Below are 20096 nucleotides of genomic sequence, written 5' to 3'. Positions count from 1 at the left end.
CCGTGCCTAATATGTGTGTGTCATCTTTACGTTGTATCTCCATGTCCGAGGCGCCCGCCGTCTCCACTGCCCCAGGAGAACACCTCCCCGTTGGAGGTGAGCGCCAGGTAGTGATGGCCGTCGGGGTGAGCTGCCAGCTTCACCGTCTTCCTCGAGCTCAGGCCGTGGATGAGCGTGGGAGCCTGCGGCAAAACAAGCGGGCCGACTTTTAACAGCTGCGGACAGGAGAATGCCGAGGCAGTTTTAACGCCGAGGGCGGCGACACGAGGAACCGACCAGGGTTGTGCTCTTGTAGTTCTGGGTGTAAACAGCACCGCTGCTCGACAGGATGAGGAAGCCCTTCTCTGAACACACGATCTGCGTGACTCCGAGGCTAGACAGAGCTTTACAGTGAATGGGCCCGTTCACGTTGGCGTAAAGCTTCCAGCCCAGGAGCCCCCAAGCGATCACTTCCTGCAGGCTTCCCTGGAAGTAAAGAAAAGCAGGAGGGGGGAAAAGAAGTCAGTGACATGGAAAGTGGCAAAGGGCACAGATAAGATAAAGCCAGAAGATTAAATTTATCATTCTGTTTAATCCTGTACTCCAGTGGAACAGCCTTGTGTCAGTTTCTCATCTAAAAAAAACTACAGATTCCGAGGAAACAGCATATTTAGCTCGGTTTACTCTGCCTCCAGCAGATTCAGCTTCCTGCGATGAATGAGTGCCTTATAACACAATATCCAAAAGTGGAGCAAGCAAGAGAAGTCAAGGACGAAACTAGAGACACCGATTATCTATACATACATTACCATATTATATACACTGATTATGTATTTAAATACATATTTAGAATCACTTGTCCTGAGAGCATCATTGGAGCTTCATCAGTTCAAAATAAAAACAGCCATCACCTTGTGTGATGTGGGGGAGTTGCAGTGCGGGGGGCTGCAGGGAGTAGCCAGGCGGTCCAGGTGAGCCATGATCACCACAGCCGTCTGCCGAAGGTCGATGGCCAGTTCGTTATCCTGAGGTAGGGTCAAGTAGCGCAGGAAACTCTCGTTGGGGCTCAGAGGGGCAGTGAGGATCTGGGAATCACAGCAGCAGCAGCACCGGTTAGCTTGACTGTAATGCGCCGCTTCCACGACGACGAGCACGCTTCACACTTTTCCCACCTCGGGTTCTTCTTCGGGGACGGGCTCCTCCTTGGTGCCATGGATGTTCTGGAAGCGCTGCAGGAGCGGCAGCAATGGAGCGCTGGTGCCCTGGGTGGAGCGCTCGTTGTCCATCTCCCTGGTGCCGCTCTCCCACAGACGGAGCAGCAGCAGGACAGCCGACAGCAGCTGACTGGAGAGAGACACACCGTCAGAGACACGGTCGGAGGCTGTGAGTGGCTGGGCGGTGCACGGTTGCAATGTGGGCTGATGTGCAGGACTTAAAGTAAAAAAAAAAAAAAAAAGAAAAAAGAAAGAAATCCTGAGCCTGAACTTTTTCCAGTCCAGAGAGCGGGGGGGTGCAGTGGATCTGACGCGTGTATGTGTCAGATCCACAGGCAATTTGACAAACAACTTTTTGGCATTGTGCTTGGCAGGTTACAAGATCACCTACAGTTTAAATGTGAACTTTAGAAAGTAAAGTTAACAATCTTATGTGAAACTCAGACAGGCTACTTAATTTGAATTATTCATTTAGCAACCAATTAATTAATTAAAAGGTAATTTATACAAAAAATGCATACACAGAGCAGCAATTTGAAGCGTTTGAAATTGCAAAGTTTCCATAATTTTTGTTCAAAACAAAACATCATATAACTGGCATGCCGATTGGAAACGGTTTTTCGAAAGCATTTTTATCAAAAGCTACTTTCACTTTCACACAGCTCCACGAACGGTTGTGCGATCGTAAAAGACAAATCATGTTCCGCAATGAACGAGCACACACGTATTTTCAAGTCACAAATTGGAGCAGCGATTCAATCAGCCGCTACGTCAGCTGTGGCTGCTGCTCCTAGCAAACAAATTGTATGTTGGAGAGCGCAAACTGATGCTTTATGGCCGGGGTCTCCTTTGTGGCGTCGGATAACTTTTTCTTTTATGCTAGTTGCATATCACTAACCTGAGAGTCCCCCTCTGCACGGCCAGCTCCAGCAGGATGGCCAGAGCCAGGTGCTGGTCCTGGAGCGGAATGTTGCCCTTGGTGGTGGCACTTCCGTGCACGTCACTGATCCGAAAAACAGAAGGAGGGATGTTGGAACGTCACGGGACGAGCAAAACACTGGTGCAGTGTGGAGAATGGGAAGAGGATGGGTAAAACAGCGACCTGAGGAACTTGGTGGCCCTCTCGACCACCTCCAGCCACACGGACGAGACGGTGCCCTCGTCGAACAGCGTGGCCTCCGGCAGAGCCCGCAGCGCATCCAGGGACTCCTGGAGGAGCTCGCTGCAAAGATCTGCATCGTCGCCTGCGACACACACAGACACACATATACCCTCTTGATACGCAGCAGCAAGAGCCACACAGGGCTTCAACAATTCTACCAAGATCAGGCAAGACTGCACCAAAGAAAGAGCATGACTCACAGTCTTTCATTGTTGAATAACACATCTACTGAGCTCGTAAGGTACTAAGTTATGATTGTTGCAGCATAAGAAAGTCTGCTGTGTATAAATAATGTATTAAAATAAAGCCATACAATGTCTAATGAAGGGAAGTGGATGATGCATAAATAATTGATTGGAAATATAAATTTGCTTTTGCGAAACAGATAATCAATCAAATAAAAATATGAATTTTTCCAATGTATTGTACTTAATGGCCATGTGTTGTGTACAGCCTATCACACCTGCCTTTGCAGCAGGACACTGTCAACATTTTGTCTTACAAAATGTGTAACTACAGCACCCAGGCTCTTAAAAATCAGAGAACTATTTATAAACCACTGTGCGGCTCTCAAGCAGCAGGAGAGCATCGCCAGCGTTCGTCTCCTTTCAAGTCAGCAGGTAACGGCTGAAAGAATGTTTGAAAGCATCCAGGAATACAGTGAGATGGAGGATGAAAAGGCTCATCCGTCTGTGTGTGTGTGCGTGTGTGTGTGTGTGTGTGTGTGTGTGTGTCATGTTACAGGAAGCGGGGAGAAAGGAGGCCGACTCTTTGTTCCCACCCAGTCCCTGTGGACGAGCAGCTCACATCAGCCCTTAACAAAACACAACACAGCTTCTCTATCTGTTGCACGTTGCTCACACTCCCAGTTCCTAAACCAATGCAAAGTCTAACTTACACTGAGGTGAAGTTGTCGTCGCATATTATATATATATATCTAGCAAAGCTTGTTTTGTCACATTTGTGGTTGTTGGAAGTTGTGATAAGATCAGGAAGACCACAAAATAAACACACAAGTGCACAACGTCTCACGCAAAACCAGGGTAAAAGTACCATCTCAATGAAGTCCATCTACTGCCCCAAAAAATATGTAATATGCTCCTCATTCACAACAACTAATCACCGGAGTCCATTAGACAGTAATGGACCCAGAACCAACGTCAGAACCTGGATTTTGCTCCAGCTGTTTGGAGCTGGTTGCAATCCAGGTGGAACGTTTCCCAAATCTTAAGACTTTAATTTACATTTCCCTCTGGGAAAGAGCCCAGTGAAGAGTTCATTAAATAGGGATCTGGCTCCAAACGCAGTCCTGTGCAAGTCTTCAGGATTCCTGGAACAGTGCTTCTGTTCCAGTATTTTTCCCAATTTCTTCAATTCCACTAGCAGACTTGAAATCTCAGCTGTCCGGCTCAATGCGAGGTTAGATCATCATTTTAGTTTCACGTTTCTAGTTTAAAATCCTCTCCAGTCCACTGTACAATTCAAATAAATAAAATATTAATAGTGGTTATTCTCTGTTATTTGGCTAGAGGAACAGATTGTTGACCTGAGCTCCCTGATCAGATTGTTTACCACAAACCCAGGAACTCCCGCTCCGCTTCGCCGCCACCCGCTGAGGCTAAAAGCATCAACACCGCAGTTTGTTTACTGTCAAGCGCTGCATGTGACACAGTGCAACACATCCATCAGCAGCTGTTGAGCGCCGTGCCGCGCCACTACCATGACGGCAGCTGCCATCTTCAGCGCTAGTGTCCGCCGGCTCTCTTACCCGACCTCCAGGCTCGCCGCAGGAAGGCGAAGGCGAAGGACAGCGCCGCCCGGGAGCCGACTCGGGCCAAGCCCTCCACTCCTTTACAGGCTGGACGAGGGCTGCAGGGAATAGAGAAAATATGACGGGGTTAGAAATGAATCACGTTGGGACTTTTGTTAACACACAGGAAATTGTGTTTTTTTTTTTTGTTGAATTTGTGACACAAAACTTCTTGTGTGTGATTCATGGCGCTGCAGAACTTTGCGGTGCACTTGTGTTGTACATTTAGGAGTGTGTTTCGGATGGTTTCTCCTGAACAAAGCTCAGGAACAGTTAAGGACTCCACTCCGAGTCCGCGGCCGCTACCTCTTGTTGTCGGCGGCAGGCAGCGGCGGGCTGGGCGGCGTCTTCCAGCGGATCTTGTACTTCTCCTCCATCATGCTGTGGCTGAGGGAGATGAGGTAGCGCTCCAGGATGACGAGGCGCTGCCGGAGACGTTGGGCCGACAGCGTGCTTTTGGCCGTCTGGGCCGAGAGCTTCTGCTGGTCGTCCACCAGCACCCCCAGGCAGTCCTGCAACTCCGTCTCGTCTGCAAGAAGTGACAATAATGAATCTGGTGGAACTCAGTTGTTACTTTACACAGGTGAAGGCACAAATAGTTGGAGGTTATAAGTAAAAAAAAAAAAAATTTTTTTAAATATTATTCTATTCTACTATTCTATTTCATCTGTTAATAAATTAACATTTAAAACTTCTAATCACAAAATAAAGACAACAATATTTTCAGCTGCTATGAATCATGAATATGTATTTGGTAACATCTGCTTTAAGATGTACTTTGAAATCATGTATTTGATTTGAAGAATAATAAAGTATATTATTATTACGCCTAAGATGAAATTGATAGCAAACTATATACATACCGGTACTATAAAAATAATTTTATTTACAAAATTAAAACCACAACATCCAAAACCCATGGCTGCCTTTTGAATAAGTAAAGAGCAAAACTTAAAATTGGCTGATAATGAGACGATTATAAGAATAAAGGCCGTCTGTATTGTAAACTCTCTGCACAGTCTATTCTTAACACGCTGTGGATAAACACGAATGCACGGTGTGTAGAGTAATAAAAATGTCCCATCATGCCCTCCTCACACCAGCAGCACAAGCTACTGGGAAACTTCTCTAGCTCCGCTCTGACTGGAGACTCTCTCACTTGAGGTGAAGCACTGCCAGTTCAGTCAATACTCTCCCTGACAGGCCTTTAACACAAGAGGTCCTTTATTCCGATGCAGCCGATGGGAAATTATTTTACTGTGCATCTGCACACGAGTGCAGCAGCCGGGACGAGATGGGCAGAAATAGCGAGTCTGAAATCCACTTAAGCTTTATGTAAGCCAGAAGGGCCTGGGGTTGTATGAAGCGCTCGGCAGTCAGCTGTGCTCGGCTGTCACAACGTGTGCGAATCCTGGTCGGACAGGGTCTCTCAAAACCAAATATATTATACATGAGACATTTCTGAGAGCTGCTGCAGCCACTCGTTGGGGATCAGACACTTGTGCAGGAGAGAAAAAGACACTTTACTGCTGCTGCTGCTATGGTAGCAACACATGTAACCGCCCACGGAGAAACAGGAAGTGCGCCGCGTGAACTTTCGCCACCAGTGCAGGTGCACTGCCCTGAATGATCCGGTTCACCTCGGTCCAGTCAGGTTCGTGTGGCCACCCCCAAGCTGAAAGCAGCAAAGTGTGCGTTCACTGCACCACGTCCCCCATAATGCAGCGCTTATCTCCCCGCACCACACCACTGTCCCGCCCCAGTTCCACCAGTAAACATCGGCGTAAGGAGGGGGGAGGGGGGGGGGGGTATGTAGGGGCGATGCTGCCAGGATCTGGGCCACATTGCAACACCTTCCAGGATCACACTCGGCGAGGTAAAAATAACCGCTCAGACGCTTCGGATGGCGAGCTGTCATTTCAGCCTCTGCGGCGCACGTGCCAGCGAAACAAACACGCGGTGACGCTCATCGAGCAGACAGACGCGGCAGCGAGAAAAAACGGGACGGACGCCCGGGACGGACAGTATCCCTGTATCTGGGCGACATTTAGGTGTTGTGCAACCTTCTGCTGTTACTGGCAGTATTAATTACCCCACTTGGAAAGCAGAAGGCGTGAAAGCGCAAGTGTCAGGGCGGGCTGGCACGGCGCCGCTGCTCCACATTCGTCGGGCCGACTCTCACCTGGCTGCCGGCCCCAGTCCCATGTCTCTATGATGGAGTGGTGCACCGACGTGGACGTCTCCTCCTCCTCCTTCTTGTCTTTGTCGTTGGGTTCATCCTTTTTCTGGGCTCCAAAGCAGTCGGTGCAATCCTCTGAAATAAGTGCACCGAGCACAGAGATTTACATTCTGACCCTCCCTTCGCTTCCCCTCCCCCAGACACCACCAAGTGGAACCCAGCACGTCGTTACACAGACAGCAGAACAGGGAACGAGTATGAAAGCACGTCGTACCTGGGTGAGCCGATTCTTCTCCATTAAATGTTATCTCCTCATCTTTCACCATCTCATTCCACATCTCGCTCAGCCCCTCCGGAGAGAACGCCCGCTGCCACCGACAGAAAAAAAATAACTCTTAAAATCAGATGAATTCAGATCTTTGTCTCCATCAGCAGCTTTCACAGTTAGCACGGCTCCCAAAGAAATTCCAGCTATAACAGCGCAGTGCTTGGTGAGTAGCAGGGAAAGTGGAAGCGGTTAATTTCTTACTTTGCCGTATCCATTTGTTTACAAGTTAATCACTTCCTGCTTCTGTGTCACATGGCTACAGGTCCCGCACAGAGGATGTAAACATGAACGCAGCCTATAACAGATTCAGCAGTGGCCACATTTTTATTTATTTGTTTTATTTATTTATGTATTTATTTATTTATTTATTTATTCATTTATTTATTTTTTGGGGGGGGGGCTTTCTGTACACAAACATTTTAATCATGCAGATAAAAACAAGTCCCCCACTGTTTGGTGTTTTGGTGAAAACGATCACGCCCACAATGTTTTTCCACTGGCACAGTTTGTAATGGGACATGTAATAGAGACTGCCTGGTGTGACATTATCATCTTATAACCACCCCATCACATTAGCAGACTCCAAAACAACCTTTTACTTACAAGCAGAAAGCAACGCATCAGTCACGCTTTGCTTTACCCAGAAAAACAAGACAAGAGCTCCTTATTTTCCAAAGTCAAAGTCACCAAATTTTGAAGAAGTCAAAGACAACGACGCTCACACAGCAAAGACACTGAGGAAATTTTCTGCAGCTCTGAACAGCACTGATGATGTGTAAAAAAAAAAAAAAGGTCTGTTTTTTTCACTCAAATAAAATATACTCCTGTCAAGACAAAGCGGGCGGTGCAGTTGTTTCTTTCGTGAGGCAAAGTGCTTTTTCCTGAAACGTTCGGTAAACTGTAATTTGTAGGGACTGCCTCATAACTACAATCAACACAAGTCCGTTTTCACAACACAAATCCTTTCAAAGTAAATTACTTTACCAGGTGAACCTCCTAGAATGCAATGGGCGCTGCGGAAAACAAAAATCGTATTTCCAATAAGAAGAGTAAAAAAAAATTTGTATCAGACTAATCTGTAATGGCAATGTGGGCAAGATGAAAAAACACTGTCCTGCATTTGCAGTTTTTCCAGTTTTTATGAATCACATGTGGCCGAGAAGAGAACGCAGCATTCACCTGGAGTGCCTTCACGCATGATTTCCACACATACCTGCAAGTCTATCTTCAGCCATTTGTCATGAAACCTCAGCTGAGCATAAAGGGTAAAAGATGGAGAAGGCATCTTCCCCTCCTCTCCGGGCTGCAAGCGCAGCCAACCTGCAGAGAGGGGAAAAAGGAGCATTTTAGCAAATAGACTAATAATAGTTACAACATTCAGAATAATAAGCAATGACTGCCAGTCAGCGACACGCTTAGAAGGCATCAAGTGGATAAACTCGGGGCGTCAGAGAGTAGTGTGTTACAAGATAATCAAATGTAAACAGTTCATTCCTGAAGGCAGTATTCAAAGCGTAGCGCTATCTTATCAATGGCAGTGTTTAACATGCACCATCATAGATATGGCACGAAGAGGGACATTTCTGCACATCACTGGTGCTTCTGTGAAGGTTCTACGTGAGGATAACGCTGCAGCATGGACGCTTAATCTTTATCCGATTTACCATTCTCATTATACATTCGTATGAAATGTAATCTAGACATATATCTCACATTTTGCCTGGTCTTACAATCATAAACTTAACTGTACATACTGTGTCAACATGCAACGAGACATGCGACTTTCGTGGCGAAACGAGAGTATCCTAGCATTTCATGCTAGCAAGGGCACAGTCTCTGTTGGGACCGGGTGCACGTTTGATCCAAGTGGTCGCAAGTTACAGAAGACACAACGCCTGTCGGTAATAACGCAGAGTGACGGGGCAACGCCAAACTCATAACGCAACACCGACAGCAGGGGAACCGTCCACTTTAGCTTGTCGGCTACAGCTAACTTCTTAGCTCGCTGGACGGCTAGCATTCAATCGCTAGCTGGCTAACGCCAAAACTTGCTCCCATCCTCCAAACAAGGATGAACACAATTCTGTGTCATCGTGACACCGAAAGCCCAGAACATGCAATATCCCGGCGGCTGTCAGCGCGGCCGGTGGCATGTCAGTTTGTTGAACAAAACAGTCGTTTACCTGCGTTGTCTCTCCTCTAGCTATTCTCGTCCCCTCAGCTGCTCTGCTGCATTAACAAGATGTTCATAATGGTTTTGATTGACAGGTCGAGGACCGGGGCACGAGGCATGGAAACAAATTACGTAGTCGTAGCCTTGAACGGTTGAGGGATCGATATGGATCATAGAAACAATATAAGTGGGCGGGATTTCGCGGTGAGGGCTAACCATGAAGGGTTTAAAGTTGTATTAGAATCGGTTTATGTCTCTCCGCTCGCTTGTACCGACTGGTGTATTAAAACAAGCGCTTACTTTTGTAAGGGGGCGGGACATGAGAGGGGTGGGGTGAGTTAAAAAACAAAAAAAACAAACAGTGGTCAGTAGATGGCGGTGTTACTCAAGCAAGCGATGGGCGGTATTGGTGTACCAGCGCTGTATGATATAAGTACATATATATATATATACACACATATGTGTGTGTGTGTGTGTGTGTGTGTGTGTGTGTGTGTGTGTGTGTGTGTGTGTGTGTGTATACATATATTTATATGTCTAAATGTCTTGAACTTGTCTTGGACTATCAGTCTACTGAATCTTTTACAGTTAATTTAATAATTGGTCACTGTCTAAAGTCAACTTAGGTCCTTTCTACCGTCTTATACAGTCTTATACAGTCTTGGAGGATTATTTTGCAGAAAAAAAGCAGATCACAGACATGCCACAAAACTAGTCATTTAAAATGGCAACTTTCTGCCTTTAAGAAACTCTAAAAGAAGTCCAGAAATAAAATAAAAAAAACTGTGGTAGTCAATAACAATTACTTTTTTAGATCAAGCAGAGGGAATTTCTTTTGGAATCAATCAATTCTGAGGAAGAATTAACAGCTAAACAGAAAGAAAAAAAAACAAGGCTACAGTGGGCTAATGAAACGCAATCGTTGACTGTGGATGACTGGATGAAAGTCATATTCAGTCATGAATCGCCAATCTGCATTGGGCAAGGTGATGACGTTGGAACTTTTTTTTGGAGCCGTTCCAATGAGATTTATGAAGACGACTGCCTGAAGAAAACATGCAAATTGATCAATTCGATGTCATTACATCTTCAATAAATGCACAAGATTACGTCGACATTTTGGACACTTTTATGTGGGAGTGTTTTTATGTGACACTGTCAGAGTGGGTGTGTCTGTGTGACTGTGTGTCTAATTGCAGAATGCACATCACCTGGAAGCTGCTGAGCTTGGAGTACAAAAAAGGCAGAAGACATGTGGCTCTTTCTCTCTCTGATCTTGGTAAAGAGTCAGCAGTACAACAGCCTCATCATGTGCTGTTGAACAGTGTTAGTGGTAGTGTTCTTCTTCGTTCTCCTTGTGCATTTAATTTTAGTTTGTTCTAAACCCTGTGGTCAGTTTCAGTGGTAATTTTGCCTTTGCTATCTGTCGTCTGTTTGAGAGGATTGTTTTTGTTTAAAATGAAATATTAAATTGTCCTTTGTATTTGTAAGGATTGTTTATTTGTTAACCCGTACTTTAGTTTACATTATTAAATACATAATTGACACACTCCGTTTCGTCCATCTTAACCCGTTTTCAAATGACCATATTGTTAGGCCTGACTACCCCTACAGTCTCTCATGTCGAAACAGGGATGATGACATTATTTTTCAAGATAATGTATCTCGCCATAGAGCAAAAACTGTGAAAACTTTCCTTGAAGAAAGACGCATAAGGTCATGGCCGCATAAGGTCATGGCCTGTAAATAATAATGAACTGTAAACTGTAAGTACTGTATAGTTTATCTTTATTCTTCTATTTTCACTTTTTGACTGCTGCAATAGTGTCGTTTCCCAATTTGGGATCAATAAAGTTCAATCTAATCTAATCTAAATCCAGTCTCAATCCAACTGAAAATCTGTGGTGGAAATTGAAGAAAATGATCCATGACAAGGCTCCAACCTGCAAAGCTGATCTGGCAACAGCAATTAGAGGAAATTGGAGCCAGATTGATGAAGAGTACTGTACAGTCCATGCCGTGTGTTTTTTTGTTTGTTTGTTTTCCATGATTCCATTTCTTTCCTCAGAATTGAGTGATCCATATTTTATTTTCCCTCTGCTTGATATATATATATATATATATATATATATATATATATATATATATATATATATATATATATATATATATATATATATATATGTGTGTGTGTGTGTGTGTGTGTGTGTGTGTGTGTGTGTGTGTGTACACACACACACACACATTCTTCTTTTAGTGTTTCTTAAAGCCAGAAAGTTGCTATTTTAAATATCTTTAGTTTTGTGGCATGTCTGTAATCTGCGTTTTTCTACAAAAATTAAACAACTGAATGAATATCCCCCAAGACTGATGATTCCAGCATTTTTGCCAGGGGCTGTAGATATTTCCTCGGGTTTCTTTGCATGTTTTTAATAAAGAGTTGTCTCACCAACGCGAACAGCAGGAGCCCTCAGCTTTCTGCACATGCGCGATGTCTCACTTCCTGACTCAAGTCACCAACTGTACACTGTGGAGTTTGCAGTGTAATTCCGGTTTAGTAAAGCTCAAAACAGTTAAAATCAGATAGCTTCATGGGGTCTGCCGGCGCCTCGCCATCTGTGGCTGGAATAGCAATAGCTGTCGTATCAAGTTTCATCAACGGCTCAACATTTGTGCTTCAGAAAAAGGGAATATTACGCTCCCGAGCCCGAGGTAGACCGAAAAGAACCGAAACGAGGAAGCGCTGTTCAAAAACAAACAAACCGAAATCTACTGACAAACGCGATTTAACGTGTTGCTTTACTTTCCCTAGGAGGATCGTATCTCTGGGATGCGGTGTGGTGGACTGGCACGTTGTGCAGTGAGTACAGCGCCACCCATCGTTCGTGGATACAGTTAATTTCATCTTGACGGTCAGCGTTCAAGGAAATGTTTCTGACAAATTATCCAAAACAATGTTCCGGTCTTCACAAAACAGCACGTTTAGCCATTTGCTTATGGCCTCTGAGGAAAAAAAAACAAAACAACGCTTCCAGCTAGAACTGATGCTACCATGACCTTTTGAATGTTTGAATAGCAACAAAACAAGGGTGTGTCAGAGTGCGAAGCCCTGGAAAGTGGAGCAGGCAAAAGGATGGTTACACAGATGATTGGTTATTAACAAAACAGACAGAATGACACTGCCTGTTTTATTGCCAGGCATGATGCCTCACATATACATCTGCATGTGACCCTCTACAGTGGTTTTAGGTCAACTAGGGAACTCCCTGGCCTATAACGTGGCCCCTGCTGTAATAGTGACACCTTTAGGGGCCCTGGGAGTCTTAGTTGGGTGAGTTCCAGTCCAATTACTTTTCCTTGCTACCTCAAAAACAGATACATGTTCATTACTCAGAAATACTGGATTATTTTATGCATTTTAAGTGACGGAATGCTGTTTTGCTGTTTGCTTGTTTGATTTGGGTAATGAAGGGCTCTGCTGGCGTCTTGGATCTTAAAGGAGCATTTAAACCTCCTGGGAAAGCTGGGCTGTGTGCTGTGCTGCTGCGGCTCTGTTGTGCTCATCATCCACGCTCCCAAAGAAGAAGCCGTCACATCGAGAGCCCAGTTAGAGGAGAGACTGTTAGACCCAGGTGAAAAAATTACTGTTGTCTTCATTGCTTGTCTCTCCGAAAGAAAAATCCATCTGAAACTAACAAAAACAGTAATAAAAGGAGCATCCACACTGTGGCTGGTACACAAGAATTATTACACACTGCTCTTGTAAAATCTCAACTTTGGAACGGCCTGTTTGAGGAGATAAGGCTCGTTTACTGAGTGACTGCTTTTGAATGTCTTCTTGGACCTTTTTTTTTCTTAGAGTCCAACATTTTCCCTCACATTCCATACACTTACATTTATTTTCTATTTACCAGAACAACATTTTCACAGTTTATTTTTAATTAAATGCTTTTCTTTTCTTACCTTTTCTCCATTTTGCATGCTGACATAAAGTCTTAAATACAGAAATACTGTATTCCTATTATATAGTTGTTTTTATGGTAGCAGTATTAGTAGCAATAGGTTTCCAAGTTTTGTACTATCAGGCGTTACCAACATCTTACATCGATATGCTGTTCTTTGATTTAATTAAGTGCATAGATCTAGAACCGGGGTGGGCAAACTATGGCTCACAGGGCCATTTGTGGTCCGTTAAGCTTTTTAATCCGGCTCGTAGTACTTGGAGAAATTATATTAATAGTAAGTCACAAAATAGTTGTATTTTATCATTTGTCAGTCTTTTAAGAGTAATTTCTATTTCAAGTTCAGTTTTTTAAAAAGTAATTTCAATAAAGAGCTAAATACAGTGGGGCATCAAAGACAGATATTTTGTTGGAACTTTGCTTTTGTTCATTTTCAATGGACGTTAAACCACATGTTTTCTAAATATCCCATTTCTTTCTCCTATGAAGTGGGTCACCAAAACACTCCATCCGTCTGCTGCTGCTCCAGCCCCTCTGTCAAATCCTGTCAAATTTTAGAGCCCATTGTGGCCCACCAGTCAAAAAGTTTGCCCACCCCTGATCTAGAACCATATGATCTGTATACATAAATTGTTCTGACTGTTGTTTGCAATTCCCTCAGTGTTTGTGACGTACGCCGTCTTGGTGCTTTTGCTGCTGCTCGCGCTCATCGTGTTGGTCGCTCCTGCTCACGGCACGTCAAACGTCATGGTGTACGTGTCCATCTGCTCCCTCCTGGGAAGTTTCACTGTCCCGAGCTGCAAAGGACTCGGCCTGGCAGCGCAGGATGTCTTCGGAGAGCCGGCCCGCCCGGAGAGCGACGGCGCCCTGGCTCTGTTCGCAGGCTTGGCGGCGGTCCTGGCCGTCAGCGTGCTGACACAGTTCTACTTCATCAACAAGGCCCTGGAGAGTTTCAGCTCCAACGCGTTCGAAGCCATCTACTACGTGACGTTCACGTGCAGCGTAATCGTGGCCTCGGCGCTGCTGTTCAGGGAGTGGACGACTCTGACTCCGGCCGACTGCCTGGCCATGCTGTGCGCTCTGGCCACCGTGTGCGTCGGCGTGGTTTTGCTGCGCATTTCACACGAGGCATCCGTCGTTTGGAGGATGAAGACAGACTGATGAAGGCAAAGTATTTATGATTGATGATGCTTGCGTGCCAAACAGATGCTCCTGTTTGTTTCTACTGACAAAGCCGTTACAAGTGACCAAAACATAACGCGTGCTTCTCGGTTCTCAACATTTTACTTGATTTTTTTTAAACAGCTTTTGGTAAAAAAAAAAATAAATAAATAAATAAAAAATAAAAATTTCAATTGTTTAAACCAAACTACAGACTGAAAGACACCCAGAACACTGTTTGGGTTGGATAAACAAACGACTGAATGAAGACAATTGTGTTGCCTCTGGAATCACTTGAGTGAGTGTTGGACCATATGAGTGGAGACTCACCTCTGCTTGACTTATTCAGCATATATTTAAATTATTCAGTGTAAATTCAGAAGCAGGCTCTTCGTTGCAGGATTGCAGGAGTTGTATCATGAGTGCTAAAAAAAAAAAAACAGCTTCAATGTTTTGTACTAAGCTAAGCAAGATCAGCTTTTATCATTACGTGTTCCCACTTACATGTTTGGTGTATGTCATATATAGTGGAAAGTTAATCATTTACATACTATTAAACACGTTCCACCATTACTGTTACCACTGTGTTTGTCTATTTTGCGTTGAATCTTATAAGCTTGACCAAAAAAAATCATTTTATACACGCTGTAAGATCAACTCTATCATGTATGTACAGACTGATACTACTGATTAAAGGTTTTACCAGACATTCCTGTCCATTATGATTGCTTTTCTGATTTCTTCCTGAATATCATTAGGATTTCATATACATACAGACCTGCCACTTGAAATCTAATTTGAGGCTCAAATTTAGGATCAGAAAAACAGAATCACATTTTCAGCTCTTATGTTAAAGCGGGTGGAATTTAAGTTAACGGGAGCTTTAAATATTTCCTTTACATTGCATGTTGGAGGGGATAGTTGGCTTATTAACTAGTTAATTAATTAACTACGCGTTTCTCACACTCCGTATCACACAGACTCACAAGCTGCCGCGTTATCTGTTGTGTTTTTGGACTTCGGCCTGAGGAGGGCTCACAGTTCAGCGGTCACATTCCGAGCCGCAGAAGAAGAAGAAGAAGAAGAAGCTCTAGTTGGTCGGTCGCGGGTGCGCCACTCACCGGAGACGCTGTAGCTGCCTCGCTCGGTCGGTGTGCCAGGAAGCAGTATGAGCTGGTTAGCCGCACACCCGGCCGGGAAGCAGAGGAGCTAACCGACCCAGCTTCCAACGCCATTACACCCCAACTGGACACCGCTGATTAGGTACCGAGTCTCTCATTCTGGCTCCTTGAACCGCTCCGGAAGCCGGTTAGCGACTCCTTTAATGCTAAAACGGCTAGCATTAAATTAGCCTCCGCGCCAATCCAAGCGTACGCGATGCCAACCCGCCCAGTAAAAATGCCGTTTAGCGATTCCGTCCCTCGTGTTTCCTCTTTATTGGCGTCACTGTGTAGCGACTGCTGTAGCGAGATGTGAAAGTCGTGTAAAATATCAACCAGACTGGGCGGCAGGACTGGGCTGGGCAGTTTAACGAGCTACACCCAGTCCGAGCAGCCCAGGTAAGTAGAGTGGCGTGTCACTTCCGGGATGACCGCCGTCCATAAAGAAGGATGTTGACACAGCAGCGACATCATTCACAGAGCGCAAGGCGGCCGGTCGGGTGCCGTCTCCGGAGTACCGGATTTTGTTTTGCCGAAGGGCAGCCGAAACTAGCGGCACCGTACCGCTGCTGGTGCGCCGATGGCTCTGGCGTCCGAGTTAGATGGCGTGTGGCCGCGGTGCACCGTCACTTGTGGAGACGGTGGGTCGTTATGGTAATGCTGTGATTTTTCTTGTTATTTTGTTTTTGGTCCGAATACAACCTCACTTTTTTTTTCTTTTTTTCTTTTTTATTGTGATTTTTGTTTTTCAGGTGTTTGGACCGGCTACAATTGTACACTTGGCCATCACCTGCCTTGCCTGGTGGTCAATGTGACAGAGCGCTCGAACACATCCAGTGTCACTATGGGTCAGGACAGAGGGAAGTATGACTTCTACATCGGCCTGGCGTTGGCTATCAGCTCCAGCATCTTCATCGGTGGCAGTTTTATCCTGAAGAAGAAGGGACTCCTGAGGCTGGCCAGGAAGGGCTCGATGAGAGCAGGTGTGGTCGCTGATCTGTTTTTAATGCAAAACTTCAGTCTGTAGAAACGGTGTTAGAAGTCAGAATTCCACGGCTGAGCGTCAGAATGGAATGGAGGTAGTAGAACCAGTTGGTGCAGGAGGAAATAACATTCCAACAGTTCAGGTTTGTTGAGTTTTGTTAGTTGTTGGAAACCATTTCTTTGCTATGAGCTGTTCGATATGGTTTCTTTGAGGAAAAAAACAATAAAAGTTCGCCCACATGCTTCAGCTCACGAGCAGTTGTAAATATGACACAAGTTTTTGTTTGTACGGCGATGGAAGAAATCCTGTTCTTTTCTTTTGTCCTCTTCAGGCCAGGGCGGTCACGCATATCTAAAGGAGTGGCTGTGGTGGGCCGGTTTGCTGTCAAGTAAGTGTTGCCACCGTGGAGTTTCGATCAAAGTTTTTTGTTTTGTTTTAGTTTTTTAAGAGTTTAAAACTGTACTAAGTGGTTTAAAAACCTTACATAACCATGCAGCCATCACGGGTAAACATAAATTGTTTATGTGTCCCATAAAAAAAAATGAAAAGTGAACAAAAATTCAAAGTTCATCCTTTACTTCTTTCGCTTGAGGTGCTCAAACGGCCAGGTGCTCACAGTGTGTTTGTCCCCTAAAACTCCCCCCTCCTCCCCAGTTTTAGTGTAGAGGATCATTTGTTCCTTCATTTGCATGACCCTCGCTGGCATGGCAACCTGCCTGCATGCATGCGTGACGTGTTGCCACACGGCCAAGTCGCAGCGTTCATTTTATGTCATCTCACATTATTGCGCCACAGTGCTTTCATAATTGCTACCTGACTTTACTTGGTTTTTTTGTTCTTTTTAAAGTGGGAGCTGGTGAAGCAGCCAACTTTGCGGCGTACGCCTTCGCCCCTGCCACTCTGGTCACTCCGCTGGGAGCGCTCAGCGTGCTCGTCAGGTACACTCCAAACACTACACCGTGTTCTACCTCTGTCTCATGCTTTACTTAGGCCATCTGAAGTATGTCAATTTCTCTTTAGAAGACACTGTTTAATAGGGGTCGGGGGGGGGGGATCCATTCTTGGATTAATCGTGATTATGACATTGCCAATTAAGAATCGATTCACAAATTTAAATCATTATTATTATTATTTTTTTAAATGAGGCCGGAACTCATGTGCGACTGCACTGCAGCGTCGTACCGGACCGTTTAAGGTGACGCACACTCGACACACAAGCATCGTAGATCCAGACCAACTCATGAAACGAGACACCAACACACACGCCGTTAAAGATGACTGAAAAACAACGAATTTGAGCGGTTCCTTCGGGATTTATAGCCAGGGTGTGGCAGCATTTTGGGTTTTACGAGGTTGAGGGGAAACGGAAACTCGACAAGTCACACTGTAAGTTGTGTCACGCCACAAACAAATATTGTGGGAACATGACGAACACGAGGAAGCATATCACCCGCTGGCACCTGGAGTTGGAGGAAAATCCTCCAGTTGCTCCAAACCAGACAACCATCCCCAACACCAAGAACAAAGCTGCCAATGCAGTCGCAAAGGGCGAGGCCGATTGCAAAGTCTGTTGGGACTTTGTCGTTCCACTGTATGTTGCATGCTTAGATGATTCATGATTCCATTTTTTTCCTCAAAAGTGTGTGTGTGTGTGTGTGTGTGTGTGTGTGTGTGTGTGTGTGTGTGTGTGTGTGTGTGTGTGTGTGTGTGTGTGTGTGTGTGTGTGAATCGGGATTCTCGACTAATTGCATCGTAGCCCTCCGAATCGAATTGAATCGGTACCTAGCAATTCCCACCCCTACTGTTTAATATGAATGCATAGCATTAAAAGAAAAATATACATTTTGATTTTAGTTTGATTTTCCACTCACACGTCACACTAACTAAGTGGAGTTGCGATGACTTGCCATTGCAGCGCAGTACTGTCGTCCTACTTCCTGACGGAGCGGCTAAACTTGCACGGCAAGCTCGGCTGCCTGCTCAGCATCCTGGGCTCCACCACCATGGTCATTCACGCTCCGCAGGAGGAGGAGATCAGCAGCCTTGAGCACATGTCCAAGAAGCTGGTGGACCCAGGTATGTGTTCGTTTCATAGGCTTTACGTTGTTGCTGACTTTTGAAAGGGATACCACGGACCAGGATTGAAATTGAAACCGAGTCACCTCTCATCGCTATGTGGATGGAGGATCTGGTAACATCGTCCGATCCACACAACCGTTCTGAATTTCACACACTAGAACTAGAACTAGAACATGAGAATTTCAGCCAATGCCTACACATAGAGTCAGACAGGGTGCATCCCAATTAAGTTGAGCTAACATGCTAGCAGAACTTGTCACAGTGACTTAAATCACCGTTTCTGTGAAACTCCAGAATGGTTATGTGGGTGAGAAAATGTCGCCTTTACCACTTTACAGTGAGAAGGAATTTGCACGGCCTATCGCCTTTAACAGTACTGCCAACCTTGGCAAAACAAATCTATGAATTGTTGTCACAGTCAAAGCAGCATTATTAACTGTTCACATTTATGATGAGCAGACTCTTAAATCTCTGCTGCTCTACAGTAATTGGTTGAAACTGCTTCACCATGCTGCCGCATTGTGCTGTCAGACAGACACAGAGTGCGACACGTTTCTGACAGAACTCACATTTGCAGCACTTTGTGCATAATTTGGAGATGCGAGTTTTACCAGCATCTTAAAATGTGAAATGTCTGTGAAGGTTCTCAGTCATGCAGGTTATTCAGTTAGTTAGCAAGTTAGGGGCAACTGGTCTTGTTCTTGCGATCTTGTAGACGTTTTGCTTCTCATCTGAAAGGCTTCTTCAGTTTAGTTCAGGAAACGAAGCCTTTTGAAACGTCTTCAAGATCGCAAGAGCAACTCCAGTTGCCCTGACTTGACCCTTGTACTTGAAAATGTCAAAACTAAATGCCTCCTGGTTGGCAGGTCTCCTTTAACCACACTGAGTCATTGCACAGTCTCACCTGCTGCCCCGCCTCGTTTCTCCCGCCACCAGGTTTCGTCATGTTTGCCACGCTCGTCATCATCGTGGCCCTCATCTTCATATTTGTGGTGGGGCCCCGCCACGGGCAGAACAACATCCTGGTCTACATCACCATCTGCTCGGTGATCGGCGCGCTGTCCGTGTCCTGCGTCAAAGGCCTGGGCATCGCCATCAAGGAGGCCATCGCCGGGCAGAACGTGGCAAGGAACCCCCTGGCCTGGTTCCTGTTCCTGGGCCTGGTGGCCTGCGTCAGCACCCAGATCAACTACCTGAACAAGGCGCTGGACATTTTCAACACATCGCTGGTGACGCCCATCTACTACGTGTTCTTCACCACGTCGGTGCTGTCGTGCTCGGCCATCCTCTTCAAGGAGTGGGAGCACATGGGCGCCGACGACGTCATCGGCACCCTGAGTGGCTTCCTCACCATCATCGTGGGCATCTTCCTGCTGCACGCCTTCAAGGACGTCAACGTCAGCCTGGCCACGCTGCCCGTGTACACGCGCAAGGAGGAGCGGCCGTTCCCGGCGGCCAACGGCGTGGGCTCGCACCCCACGTACGAACTGCTGCGCAGCGAGACGGACGGCGCCGACGACCGCGGGCTGGACTCGGCGTTCTCCCGGAGGAACGGGGCCATGACCTCATCGGTGGATCACTAAGGGGAAAGTATCCCCCCCCCCCCTCTTCCCCCACCCACCAGCCTCTCACTGACTCAGTCACTGTGGCGTCGTCACGGTTACTGGAAAACAACCAGACAATCAGCTGCGGGGGGGCCGCAGGGGGGGAGTCGGATCGACCGGCGGGCGGATTGTATCGACCATTTTAATTTGCCTTACTTCTCTCAGAGTCCGACCTGGTCATATCGAACCAGCTCGGACTTGATTCCATTCCTCTGTAGCGCTGTAAATATAATACGTTTTATAAAATAAAAAACAAAGATGTTTTGTTTTATGTACACACATCATGCACTGACTTACTTT

General features: G+C 45.7%; 3 protein-coding genes across 8 annotated transcripts in view; 2 read left to right on the top strand and 1 right to left on the bottom strand.

The window, feature by feature from the left end:
* herc2 (HECT and RLD domain containing E3 ubiquitin protein ligase 2) overlaps positions 1-9008 on the bottom strand; it is a 41884-nt gene extending 32876 nt beyond the window's left edge. For all 4 annotated transcript variants that reach the window (XM_076045592.1, XM_076045594.1, XM_076045593.1 and 1 more), the window contains exons 1-12: positions 8856-9008; positions 7886-7992; positions 6619-6712; positions 6348-6479; positions 4472-4694; positions 4124-4224; positions 2296-2437; positions 2092-2196; positions 1152-1323; positions 891-1064; positions 277-465; positions 31-182 (exon numbers count right to left, since the gene is read on the bottom strand). In XM_076045592.1, the coding sequence (XP_075901707.1) occupies positions 31-182; positions 277-465; positions 891-1064; positions 1152-1323; positions 2092-2196; positions 2296-2437; positions 4124-4224; positions 4472-4694; positions 6348-6479; positions 6619-6712; positions 7886-7957 (1556 nt within the window). In that variant the 5' untranslated portion in view covers positions 7958-7992; positions 8856-9008. The remainder of the gene's footprint in view (positions 1-30; positions 183-276; positions 466-890; positions 1065-1151; positions 1324-2091; positions 2197-2295; positions 2438-4123; positions 4225-4471; positions 4695-6347; positions 6480-6618; positions 6713-7885; positions 7993-8855) is intronic.
* Positions 9009-11334: 2326 nt separating this feature from the next.
* Positions 11335-14547, top strand: nipa1 (NIPA magnesium transporter 1). Its single transcript, XM_076045655.1, has 5 exons — positions 11335-11557; positions 11658-11705; positions 12086-12176; positions 12317-12477; positions 13469-14547. Exons 1-5 carry the CDS (start codon positions 11437-11439, stop codon positions 13966-13968), a joined length of 921 nt encoding a protein of 306 aa, XP_075901770.1. The 5' UTR covers positions 11335-11436; the 3' UTR covers positions 13969-14547.
* Positions 14548-15093: 546 nt separating this feature from the next.
* On the top strand, positions 15094-20078 carry nipa2 (NIPA magnesium transporter 2). Of its 3 annotated transcripts, none has more exons than XM_076045654.1 (6): positions 15094-15231; positions 15881-16111; positions 16445-16501; positions 16961-17051; positions 18029-18189; positions 19129-20078. In XM_076045654.1, the coding sequence occupies exons 2-6, from the start codon at positions 15973-15975 to the stop codon at positions 19773-19775; spliced, it is 1095 nt and encodes a 364-aa protein (XP_075901769.1). In that variant the 5' UTR covers positions 15094-15231; positions 15881-15972; the 3' UTR covers positions 19776-20078. The 3 variants fall into 3 exon arrangements, with proteins under 3 accessions (XP_075901769.1, XP_075901765.1, XP_075901766.1); XM_076045650.1 differs by lacking the exon at positions 15094-15231 and adding an exon at positions 15563-15769; XM_076045651.1 differs by lacking the exon at positions 15094-15231 and adding an exon at positions 15563-15782.
* The last annotated feature ends 18 nt before the right edge of the window (positions 20079-20096 follow it).

This window comes from Nelusetta ayraudi, unplaced genomic scaffold (assembly GCF_046127955.1).
Source record: "Nelusetta ayraudi isolate G7.1 ecotype Tasmania unplaced genomic scaffold, CSIRO-AGI_Nayr_v1 ptg000084l, whole genome shotgun sequence".
Lineage (NCBI taxonomy): Eukaryota > Metazoa > Chordata > Actinopteri > Tetraodontiformes > Monacanthidae > Nelusetta > Nelusetta ayraudi.
This window is presented reverse-complemented; position numbering and strand designations above follow the sequence as displayed.